This window comes from Rhyacophila brunnea, unplaced genomic scaffold, assembly GCF_057557595.1.
Source record: "Rhyacophila brunnea isolate RB1 unplaced genomic scaffold, BYU_Rbru_1.0 scaffold_18, whole genome shotgun sequence".
Classification (NCBI taxonomy): Eukaryota; Metazoa; Arthropoda; class Insecta; order Trichoptera; family Rhyacophilidae; genus Rhyacophila; species Rhyacophila brunnea.
The window spans coordinates 34,770,009-34,785,690 of NW_028232837.1; the positions used below are offsets into that span (position 1 = coordinate 34,770,009).

General features: G+C 38.6%; 1 protein-coding gene across 5 annotated transcripts in view; it reads right to left on the reverse strand.

Annotated features, from left to right (window-relative positions):
* LOC147073469 (uncharacterized) overlaps positions 1 to 13,679 on the reverse strand; it is a 42,563-nt gene extending 28,884 nt beyond the window's left edge. For 2 of the 5 annotated variants that reach the window (XM_085945370.1, XM_085945369.1), the window contains exons 1-3: positions 13,172 to 13,679; positions 11,638 to 11,732; positions 1,185 to 1,256 (exon numbers count right to left, since the gene is read on the reverse strand). In XM_085945370.1, the coding sequence (XP_085801496.1) occupies positions 1,185 to 1,256; positions 11,638 to 11,732; positions 13,172 to 13,583 (579 nt within the window). In that variant the 5' untranslated portion in view covers positions 13,584 to 13,679. The remainder of the gene's footprint in view (positions 1 to 1,184; positions 1,257 to 11,637; positions 11,733 to 13,171) is intronic. The other 3 variants (XM_085945366.1, XM_085945368.1, XM_085945367.1) reach the window with 2 other exon arrangements.
* Positions 13,680 to 15,682: the final 2,003 nt, after the last annotated feature.

A 15,682-nucleotide genomic window follows, 5' to 3' on the forward strand; every position in this document is an offset into this window, starting at 1 on the left:
TTACTTGCGATATTACATCCATAGATAATATTTTGAACAGAATCCAACCTGCAGACCACAGACAATAGACGACATTATTATAGAGAATACATAGTGTCAACCGCTAAAAACAAAAAAACACATGATTTTGACATGAACCAAAAATGTGTAGGTACCTATGTAGAAAATGATAAAAAACAATTATTGAGACATTTAGGTATCGATGCAGTGCGGTACAACGTGAGGGGACCTCATTGTTGTTCTGGTGATTTTGGCAGATTTTTTAAACTGACAATGTTCGTTTAAACTTTAAAGGTTCAAAATGTGTTATGGGATGGAAGCATCAGTCTGATAACATTTTAAACAACAAGAAAAAATGACATTACACACACCCGTAGCAGCAGCTTACTGTGACGTCACGTGATAGTACGTCACGTGCAGCATAATATAATCACAACTTAACACTTCAATGAAAACTGTCACTGATTTCAATTTATTATACAGGTACCTATTTATAATATAGGCACACTATGTATGAAAGTTTGAAATTTTAAATTAACAATTATTGGATCGAAAAGCATCTGCGCTGACAGAAAAATATATTTAATAATATAATTGTCTACAATCTACATGGAATAAACTGTTTTCGTAAAAAAAATATTATGAAAGCTCATGCGGGCATCTGCGGCATAATTACCATCTTATTTTGTATGGTTAGTATATATTCTATGTATTGAAGGGTAAGGGTTTACGTAGGGTGTTGATTTACACTTTTCCACTTATTAAAAACACTGATTCAGGGATATTAAGTATATTTCGCTTGATAAGTAATAATTAATTACTAACAACGTTTGTAAACGCATGCTTTGGCGCAAAAAAGGTGGCAAATCGTATTTAGAGGCGACGTTTAAGGCTCAAGGTAGGTAACCAACTGACCGTACCTACTCTTACTGACCCTTCGTCCGCCCAGAAACAGATAACGGTAACTTTCTTTTTCTTTGTTTCGCTGTGCATCCTGGTCTAGCCTTGACACATTTACAATTACAATAATATCATTATATTCCCAACTCTGTCGATTGCAGGATTTTTGATTGGGGATTTAGGCATTATGATATTTGGTATCAGTATTTATACTATAATTAGATGTTACAATACATTAATGACTTCTGGATCACTTTTATAATAATATGTTAGAATGTAGTTACCTTAATAATATCAGCTAATTCGCTGTCTGATTTTTTTGTTCCACGAATACGTCTGTTCAATACCGGTGTTCGCTGAAAATATACATAAAATAACAATATTACAATTTTTTACTGCATTAAATTTATTCAAATTCATTGACTAAACAAAATGTGAGCAGGTTTCTGCTTTAATAGATATTGGGTTTTCGTCCAAATAATATATATACCTAGGTACTGTTACGTCTTCGGACTTCAGGTCATATACCTGGAGTACCTTTTGGGAGTGTAGAATGGCCTGAGCACACCCTTGGCCCTGTAGTCAAATAAAACAGCACATAGCCGCAACCTTGATCACCCAGAGGGACGCTTCCCTTTCAGGAATAAGTCCCACGAACCATATCCTTAAGGCTGAGGACATGGTCGGTGGAAGACCAGGGTAAACACATCAGAAGGTATTCGAGATGACGAATGGTATTGGGCGTTTGCCACTTAAACATAAGCAAACAAATGAGTAAAACAAGTCAGTAGAATGTGTAGACAAAACGCCAATAAAATGTAAACGATGTAAAGCGCTGATTCCGAAAATAAATAATGATAATAGAGCCAAGCCGGAAATGCCGTAGATTATGACCGTTGAAGATTTGCAACGTCGCTTTTTTTCGATAACGGCTTTCGTTGAAAGCAAAACACAAGATGGCGGGCAGAACGCTGCCAACAGCCAAATCGCAAACGCGCACTTCGTCCTCCGTAAAATAAATTATTAAAAATGTAACTATTATATAATATTAACTCAAATATACATTGCCGTTTCTAAAACAATTCCGGTGTGTTATTTGTTCACCTCCAAATCCTAAAATCCAGACGAAAAACCATACTAAAGATAAAAGTGACAGTTTGCTAATTACAACAGAACAATTAATGATACCCACCTTCAAAAAAACCGAAACTGAGCTAGACCAGAAGTGTGATGGTTTATCAGTACTTACCGATAATTATTATTGACTCCATTCATAAACAATTGTATCTAATTTTAAACTTAATAAAATAACTATTATTAATTTCCTAACAGTAATAATGAATAAAATATCTGGAGAAAAATTCCAGTGTTTTTCCTTCGTGTTATTATTTTATTATTTTTAGTTGCTATGGTTTCCTGCTCTCATATTTTCCGCCTGCCACAGGTGTTGCCATTTATTATTAAATTAAATATAGTCCACGCCGTAAAAAATGTAAATATAAATCTATATATTATATGTATTTCTAATTAAAATAAAATGGGACCACGCGTCATATTACTACCGTTAAAATAACATTTTTATTTCATATTTAGATATACATATAATACGAGGGTGGGTCAATAATTCCTTAGAAAAAAGCATTAAAACAGTTTTTATTTTTGTATTTTTTTTTTATTTCTCAACATTATCTCCTTGGAGCTCAATACACTTGGTTAGACGTTTCTCAATTTTTTTTAAACCGTCAGAAAAATAAGTTTTCGGAAGGTCCTCAAAATAAGCATTTGTCCGATCGATGACTTCTTCATTTGAAAAAAAACGTTGTCCACTTAGCCATTTTTTTAAGTTTGGGAAAAGGAAAAAGTCACTGGGGGCTAAATCTGGCGAATACGGTGGGTGGTCGACCAATTCGAACTTCAATTCTTCAATTTTAGCCATTGATCGTAAACATGTGTGAACACGGACATTGTCCTGATGAAAGAGGATTTTTTTCCTGTTTAAATGAGGCCGTTTTTCTTCAATTTCGTTTTTTAGCTGGTCCAATAAAGATGCATAATAATCCCCTGTTATTGTTTTTCCTTTTTCCAAATAGTCAACGAAAATAATTTCACGTGCATCCCAAAATACAGTAGCCATAACCTTACCAGCTGATTTGACGGTTTTCGCCTTCTTTGGACATGGTTTGCCTTCGCAATCCACTGCTTTGACTGTTCTTTCGTTTTGGGAGTATAGTGGTGTATCCATGTTTCATCTACAGTCACAAAGCGACGAAAAAATTCATCAGGATTGCGTTGCATGAGCGACAACAGGGCTTTAGAGGCCACCACCCTATTGCGTTTATTGTCGACTGTGAGCAAACGCGGCACCCATCTTGCAGAAATATTTTTCATGCCTAATTTGTCATGTAAAATAGAAATGACGCTACCTTTTGAGATCCCTGTAACCTCAATTATCTCACTCAACTTTAATCTTCGGTCACTTAACACCATATCGTAGATTTTATTGATCATTTCTGGTGTAGTCACCTCTACTACAACTTGCTTCCTAGCGCTCGGACCGAACACACGTATCCGCAAATCGCTCCGACCCGAATTTTATTTCTCTACCTGAATTTGCTCTCTAGCCGATAACCATTTGAACCCAGCCGCCTTGCTCTGAGTTGAAAAGTTTGTTTTAAAATATTCGACTTTTGTGTTCGGCTTTCGCTTCATTTATATTGCCGCGAATACCGTGCATCCTGACGAACGTTCTTCCGAGATTGCTGCGAGCCCAGGAGCGGCTCCGGAATAAGTCTGAAATAAGGAGACGCGCTCATCGTGTAAACAATATATGACAGAGCATTCTATAATTTCCGGCTTGCCCGTGTAAATTGCCCCAGTTCTCGCGGAGTCTCCAGAGATCGCCTCCCAGGATGCTCGGGATCGAAAGCTAAGTAATCTAACAAACAATAAAATTTTACCATAGAACCATTACCTTAAATCAATCACTATTTAATACCTAAAGTTCATAAATTACAGTCTCAATTTATCTCACTAAAATCATTTCATTACAATTAGTATACTAATTATATCTGTAAAACCACTTAATTGACCTAACTTCAAAAATTAATTAAAATCGAAGCAAATCCAACTCACTACCGATAGCATGCAATACGTTACCTCGATAGAATACCATACCTACTGCCCGCACATAGCTATAACAGTAAGAATATTATTCGTACGCAAACGGTAAATTCTACTCTATTCTATTACCAATTCGCACTTAAATAATTCCATTGCAATCAGTATAGGTACTATAAATTATTGAGCTCCATCAGCATAATTTTCTAAAACCATAACTCGTTATCAGAAACTATATTATATTAAACATCACTTGCCTAGCCCTCTCAAATAAAAATTCAATTCAAATTAAATTTTAAAATAAATTAATTCAGTACATACCTAGTCCTGTACCACAGGTTATCAGTAGGTAGCTCACAAAATATCCAACACTATATATGTAACTTAAAGCCCCTTCAAACATAGCATCAGCCTTTACTTTATCTATATAATATATAACCATATACTTATTCATTTAATTCTAGAAAGCACGATCCGACCGCCCGATAAATAATTATTCCATACATACCTACCTACAAAAATAATCGTCAACTTAACAACCTCGCAGCCTTCAAAAAATTTATCTATTCACAAAAGTCTTCGCTCCAAACACAAAGTTACAAATTCTCAGAACTGCAGCCCTTAAATCAACCTTTTTTTTACCTACCTAATAACAATATCCTGAAACAAATTGGTTTTATATTTTTCATTTCAAAACATATCTGTTTGGTGGTAATTATTGTATGCGACGATTATTGCTACTGTGATGTTCTGAGGGAATGAGTTAGCAATACTGGTAACTTGTAGTAATTAATAGTACCTACCAACGTGTGCTCTAATAACGTTTAGTAACGTCTGTCTACCTACCCTAAATCGCAGCGTTGCCAAACTGATTTGATCCAATTGCTTATTTGAAATAAATTTGTTAAAGTAGGTAACATCTTTGTTCTAAAATGGGTAAAAAATCGGCTGCCAAATCTGCCGAGGGCTCAACGATTAATTCCACTTGTCAAAAGACGCCTTCGTCTCTGACAACAGTGACCGTGACAGCAGTTACGTTTTTGGTGACCATCATCACAGAGGTTACGAAGGCTTCCGCAGAACTGGAAGCCCTCAAAAATGTCAGTCGGTCAGCGAAGGAGTCGATATCGAATAGTCTGGGCGTAATCAGGCTCGCGTGTCAGGCTGCAGAGCTGGAAAAACGCGAGCTTGAGAGCGCCCTCATCAAATCTAAGGCGCGTGCTGAGGCGACCAGAGATCTGCTCAATCAAGAAAAGCGTCACACAACGCAACTCTCAGCTGATCGCCGACCTGTCACAAGAATCTTTAGTGAAGCACCTGCGCACACGGAGAGTGAACTGTCACCGCAAATCCTTACCCCTAAAAATTCGCGTAGTGCTGGCAACATTTCGCTGCGGCCAGCACAACCGCATTCAGCCAGTTCCGCAAGACCCGAAACTGTCATTCCCAATAGACCCGTACCGGCAAAGCGTTCCTTTGCGGAAGTTTCCGGGGCTACACGATCTTCTAGGAAACCTGAGATTACACCTGTCTTGGAGTTCCCGGCTTCGACTGCAGCTGCATCGGGGAAAGTTCGTTCACGTCATGCTGTGATTTTGACAAGCAAAGACAATAATAAGACAAGCGAGGAGGTTGAAAAATGTATCAGAGAAACGGTGGACGTCTCCGGTCTAGGGATCGCTGTCGTGTCATTGGCGAGGGCGACTCACAACAAGTGCATCGTCAAAGTCATGAGCGAGGACGACTCCCGGAGACTGGTGGACGCTGTCAGCGGCTCGGAGGTTCTCACTGCATCGGTCAGCTCACTAAAAAGGCCGAGGGTTGTCCTAAAGGGTATTGAGGAAAATTTTGATGGGGAACAATTGATAACTGCACTACGTTATCAAAATGCCTTCATCAGAACGTCACCGAACGATTCCTTCAGGGTTGTGTTCAAAACAAAAGATCGCATCCAGGGCAAATCCAATTACATTCTGGAGGTGGAGTCCTCCTTGTATCATCAGATGGTGGAAGTTGGTGGCCTGAACGTTGGTTTCCAGCGGGTTTGAGTGCAGCCATGCTCTAGTGTTGTGCATTGCACGAAATGCCTGGGGTATGGGCATACTGCTCATACTTGCAAGGAAGCCTTTGCGTGTCGGGGATATGGGGGGGACCACAAAATTGCGGAGTGTCCCAAAAAGGGAAAGTTGACATGCGTCAACTGCGTCCGGAAAAATAGGCGGCTCCATCTGACGGCTCCGACGGGTCACAGCCCTCTATCGCGCGCATGCATATTGCACCGCCAACAAGAAGTCTACTTCCGCAACTGACTTCGGAAACCAATAATGGCTATACACCTAAAAGTTGCACAAGCGAATCTTGCACGGTGCGAGGTCGCCACAGTCTCTTTCATCAGGTATATGGAATCTAATAACGTGGACCTGGCTTTAATCCAGGAACCGTACACTGACAACACGGGTCAAATCCGTTCGTCGCTTTTTTCAGGTATCATTTTTCAGAAGCCGAGCAGTCTGTATCCAGTGAAGGCAGCTATTCTTGTGCGTCGAACGTCATCTCTAACCCACTGCATTTTACTTTCCGAGTTTAGCTCATATAGTTGCGCTGTTGTAGAACTCGACTACTTAGGAGAAACGCTACTGGTCGGATCACTGTACTGCGCGCCATCGGTGCACATCGATGAATCGCTGACCGGCATGAGCAGGCTAATGAACACTTCAAAGGGTCACAGGCTGTTACTCGGAGGCGACGTAAACGCAAAGAGCATCTGGTGGGGCAGTCGAGGTACTGATAGCAGAGGCACAGCCGTGTCAGATTTTTTAGCACAGCACGACCTAAACGTATTAAACGAGGGTTCTGTCCCAACGTTTGAAACGATCAGAGGAACTCGTAAGCTGGAAAGCTATATTGATATTACGGCGTGTTCCAACGCTCTGCTCACCAGAGTCGAAAATTGGAGAGTATGTCGTGATGCAGCGTTGGGATCTGACCACAATGCGATTGTTTTTTCATTACAGGCCGCAGATAGCTACGCTGCAAACAAAACTTCAAATGTCAATCAACAGCGACCAGGTTTGTTTAAGACGTCCAAGGCTAACTGGATAGATTTTGGGCTTGCACTTATTTCCCAGATTCAGGATCGCGGTATCACTGTAGATAGTTTGGATAGCGTCACAGACGCACATGAGCTCGAAAACATTGTCAAAGAATGGTCATTGGCAAACGAGTCAGCATGCGAGAGCACGATGGTGCGCTCTTCGGGCGAAGGATTTCAAAGAAAAAGTAATCCATGGTGGAGTCCGAAACTGGATACACTGAAGACGGCTTTTAGAGTAGCAAGGACAAAATTTCGAAATTCAGGCGTGGTTCGACGGCCGTTCACTTGACAGATTTTTGAAGCCGCAAAGAATAAGTATGAAACTGCAATTGCGGAAGCGAAATTAGAAAGCTGGAAGAGCCATTGCTCGGCTCAGGGAAAAGAGAATGTATGGTCTAGTCTTCAGAGATTGCTCAAAAGTAAGGCGTTCAAACCGCCTGAAACTCTGACAATCAACGGTCGCATGACCTCTTCGGCTCTCGAATCTGCAGAGGCTCTTCTTGCGTATTTTTTTCCAGACGACAGTATTGCAAACGAAACGGAGCAACAGACATTGATCCAAAATGCGGCCTCGATTCCTTCAGAGGAAGATGACGACGAGAACTTCACTCTCGAGGAGGTCGAAAGAACAATGAGGCTGTTCAATCCAGCTAAAGCTCCGGGACACGACAGTTTCACGGCGGATATCTGTCTCAATTCATTCTTAACTGTTCCTAGCATAGTTGTCGCTCTTTATAATGCTTGTCTGCGAATTGGTCATTTTCCAAAAATCTGGAAAGTAGCTAGAGTGGTGGTCATTCCCAAACCGGGAAAGGACGACTACGCTAACGTCTCGTCATATCGGCCCATCGGATTGCTGCCCGTGTTCGGTGAAGTACTCGAAAAATTATTTATTAATCGAGTTTCCTGGAAACTTCAGACCAAACATCTGCTCAGCGAATACCAGTACGGTTTCACCCCTCAAAAGAGTACTGAAGACGCGCTTCATGCAGCAATTGATAGAATCAGGGGGGCTAACCGCGATGGTCAGCTCGTAGTGGCGGTATCTCTTGATATCAAAGGCGCGTTTGACAACGCATGGTGGCCATATCTTCTTCAACAGTTGAAATCTAAAAATTGTCCCGCTAACATTTTCAGGCTCATCAAAAACTATCTATCCGACCGAGAAGTCTTCGTCGAATATGCTGGAGCATCTGCTACCAAAGAGACATCAAAGGGATGCATACAAGGTTCGTCTTGCGGCCCTGTACTGTGGAACATAGTTCTCGACGATCTTCTCTCTATGCCGTTTCCTGAAGGTGTACACGCACAGGCCTTTGCTGATGATGTATTGCTGATTATGGAATCCAAAGAACTTGGTTCTCTAGAATCCATGACTAACAGCGTGCTGGAGAGCGTCGAGGCCTGGGGAAGGAAGGTCAAACTGTCTTTCTCCGCGGAGAAAACGAAGGCCTTATTCTTTACTAGGAGGCGCGTCTCTCCGCCTTCGCTGGTGATGAATGGGCAACCTCTATCTTTTTCTAGGGATCTTAAACTTTTAGGGGTTGTAATCGATGACAAACTAAATTGGTCAAAGCATGCGGACAGCATCTGCAAAAGAGCCGCGGTGACTTCGCTCAAACTAGCAAGAATAGCCAAACCCACATGGGGTGTATTTTCTGAAGCTCTTCAAATTCTCTACACTTGTGCTATTGAGCCTATGATCACGTATGCGGCCAGCATATGGCATGAAGCTGCCAAACGGAAAAACATAGCAAAAAAACTCAATACGGTTCAGCGAGCACTAGCGATACGAATATGCAGAGCTTACCGAACGGCTTCGCTCAATTCAACGCAAGCTCTAGCAGGACTTATGCCTCTAGATTTACGTTTAAAACAAATCGCTCTCATTTACAGAGCTAAGAAGGGCGAGGAGGGCCTCGCAGGTTTTCTGCCTGACGACAGGCTTTACGAAAAACCGGTGGACTATAGAAGGCTGCCACACCCGGCTAGACTATTTTCTGAAGTGGTTTCTTATCCTGCAACGTTGGAAAGCAACGAATGCAATAACATGCCGATTTTCACGGATGGGAGCAAAATTGATGGCGGTACTGGTGCAGGGTTTGTGGCATACATTAATGGCGGTGAGATAGCGGCTCGTAAGTACCGCCTTGCCAGCTATTGTATGGTAATGCAGGCCGAACTCTATGCCATCCGATGCGCTCTGGAGTGGGCAGGCTCAGATCCAATTCAGCGAAAGCTCACCGAAAACCATAGTATTTGTATTTATTCGGACTCCAAAAGCTCAATCCAAGCAATTGGAAATCCGTTGTCTACTAATCCGATTGTCTTTTCTATTCACAGCGAGTCCGCTCTACTGAGACGGCGCCACCCCGAGGTGCACTTCAAGTGGATAAGGGGACACACCGGGATAGAAGGAAATGAAAGAGCTGACAAATTGGCTCGGCATGGTGCCTCTGAACCCAAGACCGCGGTAGCTTATGACAAATTTCCTCTGAGCTACGCGAAAATTACAATTTCAGACATGGTGAAAAACGAATGGAACTCACGATACATAAACTCATCGACAGGGGAGTTGACCCGAAAGTTTTTACCTTCAATTTTAGCAGCACGAGACGTCAGGGTGCATAAGGGACTGTGTTTTGAGATGACTCAGATTCTTACAGGTCACGGAGTCATGCGAGCATACCTGCACCGGTTTAAAATAACATCTGATGGAAAGTGTCCATGCGACGACGGAAGCGACCAGGACGTCTTACATTTACTCCTAGATTGTCAAATCTTTAGCAAGGAGCGGCACAACCTGAACTTTTTATTACAGATGGCAGATGCGGACATTCGAGACCTTCCGGGGACCATGGCAAACGAGGCCGGAAGAGATGCCCTTTTTAATTTCTGTATTGATGTAATAAAAAGAATAAAAATAATAAATGGTGACATGTAAAGATGATTCATGCCTTTCAGATCCAGTGACTGCAATCATATAAGATAGGATAAGTATATACTTAGAACATTAGTCCAATGCGACATTTCTTTTACCACGGGAAAAAACTCGACTACAAATCGCAGTCCTCAGTTCCCAATGAATACGACAAAATATTCATCAGAATCACCTCCGCCTTGCGCTACTAAGAATTTTCCAGGGTTTTTGCAAGGCGGTATCATAGGCCCTGGCCGAATTCAAATCAGCAATACCCGATGCGGGTAGAAGAACAGTTTTCAATAAGGCATATTCTCTCAGCCGGCACAATTTTCATTTGACTAGCATCAAGTAGAGTAGTTTGCGTGCCAAAGTCCTTAAGAAACCTCGATAGTAAATGCGAGGTATCCATAAAGACATCTAGAAAAAAAAAAAAAAAAAAAAGTCACCTCTACAGGACGTCCTGAGCGTGGTTCATCCTTTGTTGATGTACGACCACGCTTAAATTCATTTAACTAGTTATAAATAGTTGCAAGTGAAGGAGCAGATATGCCGTGAACTAAATCCAACTCATTTTTTATTTCGTTTGCTGTTAACCCTTTTATATATAATGTTTAATAACAGCTCTTAACTCAATTTTCTCCATTTTCCATTTTTCCATTTTCCACAAGCAAATTTTTTTTTAAATGTACGAGAAACACACAACAACCCGACCAATCTGATTGAAACTTCGCAGCATACTGAATCGGTAGTACCGCTGCATGAAAACAAACCGCTTACAGTACTAGTCGCGCCACCTGTCGGCTTTTCTAAGGACTTATTGACCCACCCTCGTATATAGATTTATATTTACATTTTTTACGGCGTGGATAAATACATAAGATGATGAGATGGGGGAGCCACTGTGGAAAACTACCCAATCAACTGGCAAAATCTGACATACGAATGACGTTTTTCAATATGGCGTCCTATGGTAGTTCGTAGTTCCATTTTTGGCCATTCTCCAGATAAGTTTGCAGGTATGTATTTAGGACTGTATTTGATTTTAAAATTATGTAGTTATCATAAAAATATGATAACTTGATAATAAGTTGATTAGGTAGTTATATGATTATGACAGTATACATATATTATTTTTTATTCTAATGATCTTTAAGATCTTAAAGATGTTAAGGTAGGTAGGTACTTTATACCACATTGTAAAAATACATAATATTATGCTCCATGGCGGAAAATGGTGACGCTTTTTATTAAATCAAATACTTTTTAATTATTTAAATATAACTTTGTATTAGCATTGAGTATTATGTTTAAATATGAAATAAGATATTATAATATTATGCTACAATGTTTTTAATTGGCTCTACAATCCTATATGGATCTGGGTAGTCACGTGAAAAGGTTTCTTTACGGATTTTTGTTTTACGATACATCGATATTAGCCTCTTGCTCAACTTAATAGTTCCATGCTCTGGGTTCAAACACATATTGAAAAAAAATGACATGTGAATTTTCTATGCCCGGGATTCGAACCCGAGACCCACGGATTTCGTTCGGTCATTGCAGGCAACTAAATACATCAGATAATATCCATAGAAAAAATTACCATTACATTTTCCTCATCTCCATCAACTGAACTGTCCTTTATTTTTATGAGTGCTGCCAAATCAATTCCTCTTCCCCCCTTTTCGCCTTTCTCTCCTAAATTTTCAAATAAGAGTTATCATAATAATATTTACTACAAAAAATAACAAAAAAGCTATCTGAATTTTAATTGTTTTGTGGTTTTCTATTAATGAAAAATTCTCTGAAGTTTTCACAGTTTGGCCTCACTTATGGTATAAACTTTTGTGTTTTATCATTCAAGAGAATATTACCAATAAACAAAGCTCTACCCTACTAAAAGAAAAACATCCCGGTTTAACAATTCTATACACTGATCTGATTCCAATACTCTACCTCCGTTTATTGCAGTGATCGATACGGAAAAGATCGCAAAAATTATCACCGATATCCAATAACAGATATTGCACTGAAAGGTGTATATTATAAAAGATGATGTGGTATTAATGTTTGGTGATATAAATATATTTAGGTGCACGACACCTCGATCCTGAAGAAGATGTACTTCCAGGATAGGCACTCGACGTTATAGGTAAGTCGCATATTCAGTTTCTATGACCATTTCGTCTGCATGAGCGCCAACAATTTGCTGATGTTGGAGATTACAATAAAAGTTTCTACAGGCTCCCACGACCATCAGAGCTATGAAAAGCAGGAGTGATCGGTCGGCTATCGTAAATGAAAGATTGCGAATCTCATCAGTAACATGGACTACGAAGAACAATAAAATCGCTATATTTATAACTATCGTAGTTATCGGTAGATGAATGAGAATGGTGCCTAACTAAACATGCGATTATTAAATCATGTTGGGCATCCCATGGGCATCTTTCTAGGCAATATATCGACTCTTGAAAGGAAAAGGGACGTAATCCACACAAATAAAATTTTAAAAGAGGCACAAAAGCGACTTTCTTATGGTTTTCGGTCAAAGTTAAAATTCAAAATAGACAGAACCGTGAAGTGCATGATAATTAATAATTTGGTGTTTATATTCCTATACTGATATTAATTATTGGGTTAATTAAAGAAAAACCAATAATGAAATAAATGATGGTTAGGTAAGTCATATTTCCCATTCACTAACATCTTTTTTTTTAAATGCCAACTAAATTTAGATAATAAATTGAAATTTGCAGCTTACATCCTTTGGACACAACGTGTATTCAGTCGTGTACATCGTTATTATCCAATTAAACCTAATTTGTTGAAAAAATTAAGGGTTATGTCCTTTTTCCTTTCGATATTATAATGATTATCACTGTAAGTACTTATTTTTCATGATACTCGTAGCTGCTATATAATAATTTATACACACGCGCTTTACTTTCCGAATTTTTGACCACATACATCGCCTGCGGAAATTTTGATATGTACATTGAAAAAGCTTTTAAAGAAAAGCTCTTAAAAAAGGTCCAATTATTATCATTATTTCCGAAAAATAATGAACATAATATGACTTATAAAAACAGCCACCAATGAGTATTCATACCAAACTAAGAAAGGAGACTATGAACCTTTAGGACACTTGCAAACCGGCGAGATTTTAGGTTGTGTTATCAAATTAATAATGTCTTCATTAATTGAATCCACATTATTTTCTGATTCCTTTGGAATTGGGTATGTTTCATCTGCCATTCTTTTCTTAATTCTGTCGAATATCTCGTTTTCGAATTTATTGACAAGATAATCATTCGGGAGCAAGTTTTCGTTCTTTAATAATAGCTTCATTTCACTCAATTCACTTTGTAACAATCCACACTTTACCGTTGAATAAACACTTAAAGTCAAACACAAACCCCACAAGGCCGTATTACTTTTTCTATTGATACTTGATACATGTTCAGGAATAATACTATGTCTTATGCCACTATAATTTTCTACGTCCTTATTTTTATTATTTCCTTTGTCAAATACTTTTGTATCCATCGTGGATATTGTTTTAAACAGCCAATTAAAAAAAGATATTTTAAAATTACTATTATATTAATTATGTTTCACACTTAATAATGTTCGAATAACTCTAAATAATAAGTTATTTAGAACATACGTTTTATAATATTATACTGATATTTTTATCTTATTAACCTTTGTAATCTGGGTGTTTGGCATTTCCCAACATTACTTTTTATTTGTATATTTACAAGAATCGGTCAAGTATCTTAATTATATAATAAGTGTTTTTTTTGTATGTGATTAGATTATTTAAAAGCATTTTTACTTTCGATTTTAGAATACCTAGGTACCTAATAAAATACTTCTGTGGATTTATTCTAACTATTACCCCGTTTATAGATTCATGAATCCACTGCTGTCAGTAAGTATTATCGCGGACAAAACAAGAAAATGCACGTGTAAACATGTGTTATCATGCAGCTTGCAAAATTGTATTAATGAATTAAAATGGTTCGGAAGCTTCTAAATTTTCACACGACGTTAGGATTTAACCTACATTTGTGTAACCTGCGCCTGTGCAGTAGAACGATAGTGGTGAACCTGCCGGTAAAAAAACAAACTCCACTGCGCAGACTCATTTTGAAGTTAACCGATTTTCACAACCTGTCAAATAGTACTCTAAAATGATTAGAATGAAGAGGGCCTGTGCTGATACACACCGGGGCCCTAAAAACAGATTTTATAATATTTCTTTAAATAATATTTTTCTTGCTCATTTATTCGCAAAATCACCCATTATTTCAATATATGAAGACTACGTTTGCAAAACATATTTTTTAGAGCATTTCATACTTCATTCAATCGTTATACCCCGTTTACACGTGCATGGATATACTGTGCACAGTAATAAAATGTATAGGGAAACATGTATTATCCTGCAGTTGGCAAAATTGCGTGCATAAATCAAACAAGATTTGAAGATTCCAAATTGTGATGATTTATTGCGCGCAAGTAAGATTATTTTCGATCTGCGCATGAGAAGTAGAGCGATTGGGGCGAACATGCCGGTAAAAATCGAGCTACTCATTTTGAGCTCCGATTTTCAATACGACCTGTCAGAAGCGCCTCGCTTACTCTTGAAGAATGAGATTGGAGAGAAAGTCAGCACTATTACGTGTAAACAGTTATTGTCATGACAGTTTAAAATAATCACAATTGCCGACAGTAATTATATGCATGTGTACAGGCGCTATTGTGGTCAATAGTGTATTGCAAGTAATTTGTAATTATTCATGCACAGTGCACAAAGTTTTTTGTCTTCGAAATGTATATGCAAATAAGTATACAAACTTTAAAAGAATCTTTGATTTTGATTTGATTTGAACGTTTGTAAATGCACTTTACTCGTATTCTAGAATCAAAAGGTTAAAAAATTTGCGCATGATTTTGCCGCAAGGTTTTTTCGTGGACTTCGGGGGCCCTACTTATTTGCAGACCTTGGACAATAGCTCCTTTAACCTTATGATGAATCCGACCCTGAGCATTCATTTCCATTATACAATACATGGAGTTGAAAGCGGATTTATTTTCATATCCATTCATAAAATCTGTTACCTGCCAAGGCTTAATTGTCTCATCGTCACATTACTATTAAGACCTCGAAATTCCGATATTTTGGAAAAATGAAGTTTGTTCGACAAAATTTAAATAAAAAACCGTTTTAAATCATACCGAATCCTCGGTTCTCTAGCTAGACTAGTATGATGTCCATCTATCGACAAATTTAAAAAACTCGTAGGTCTCATGGTTTCAAACATGGGATTAAAACTTCGTATTTCACAACCAATGTTAGCAGATTGCAGTGTTGCCATGTCTACTGAAATTTTGGTCAGGAAAAGAAGAAATTATGATATTTTTGATGAATAAAAGTCACTTTTTACATGATTTTTTAAAAGACACTTGTGAGATTATGTCAATATGCACGCTTTCACCATACACAATCGTTGAATTTCATGCATTTTTGACAATCTATTGATATTTTGAAGAAAAAATCAAAAAATCTACTGAATTTTGAAAATTTTAGTTGGCAACACTGGCAGATTGATCGATTAGAGAGATGCTTAAAATATTGC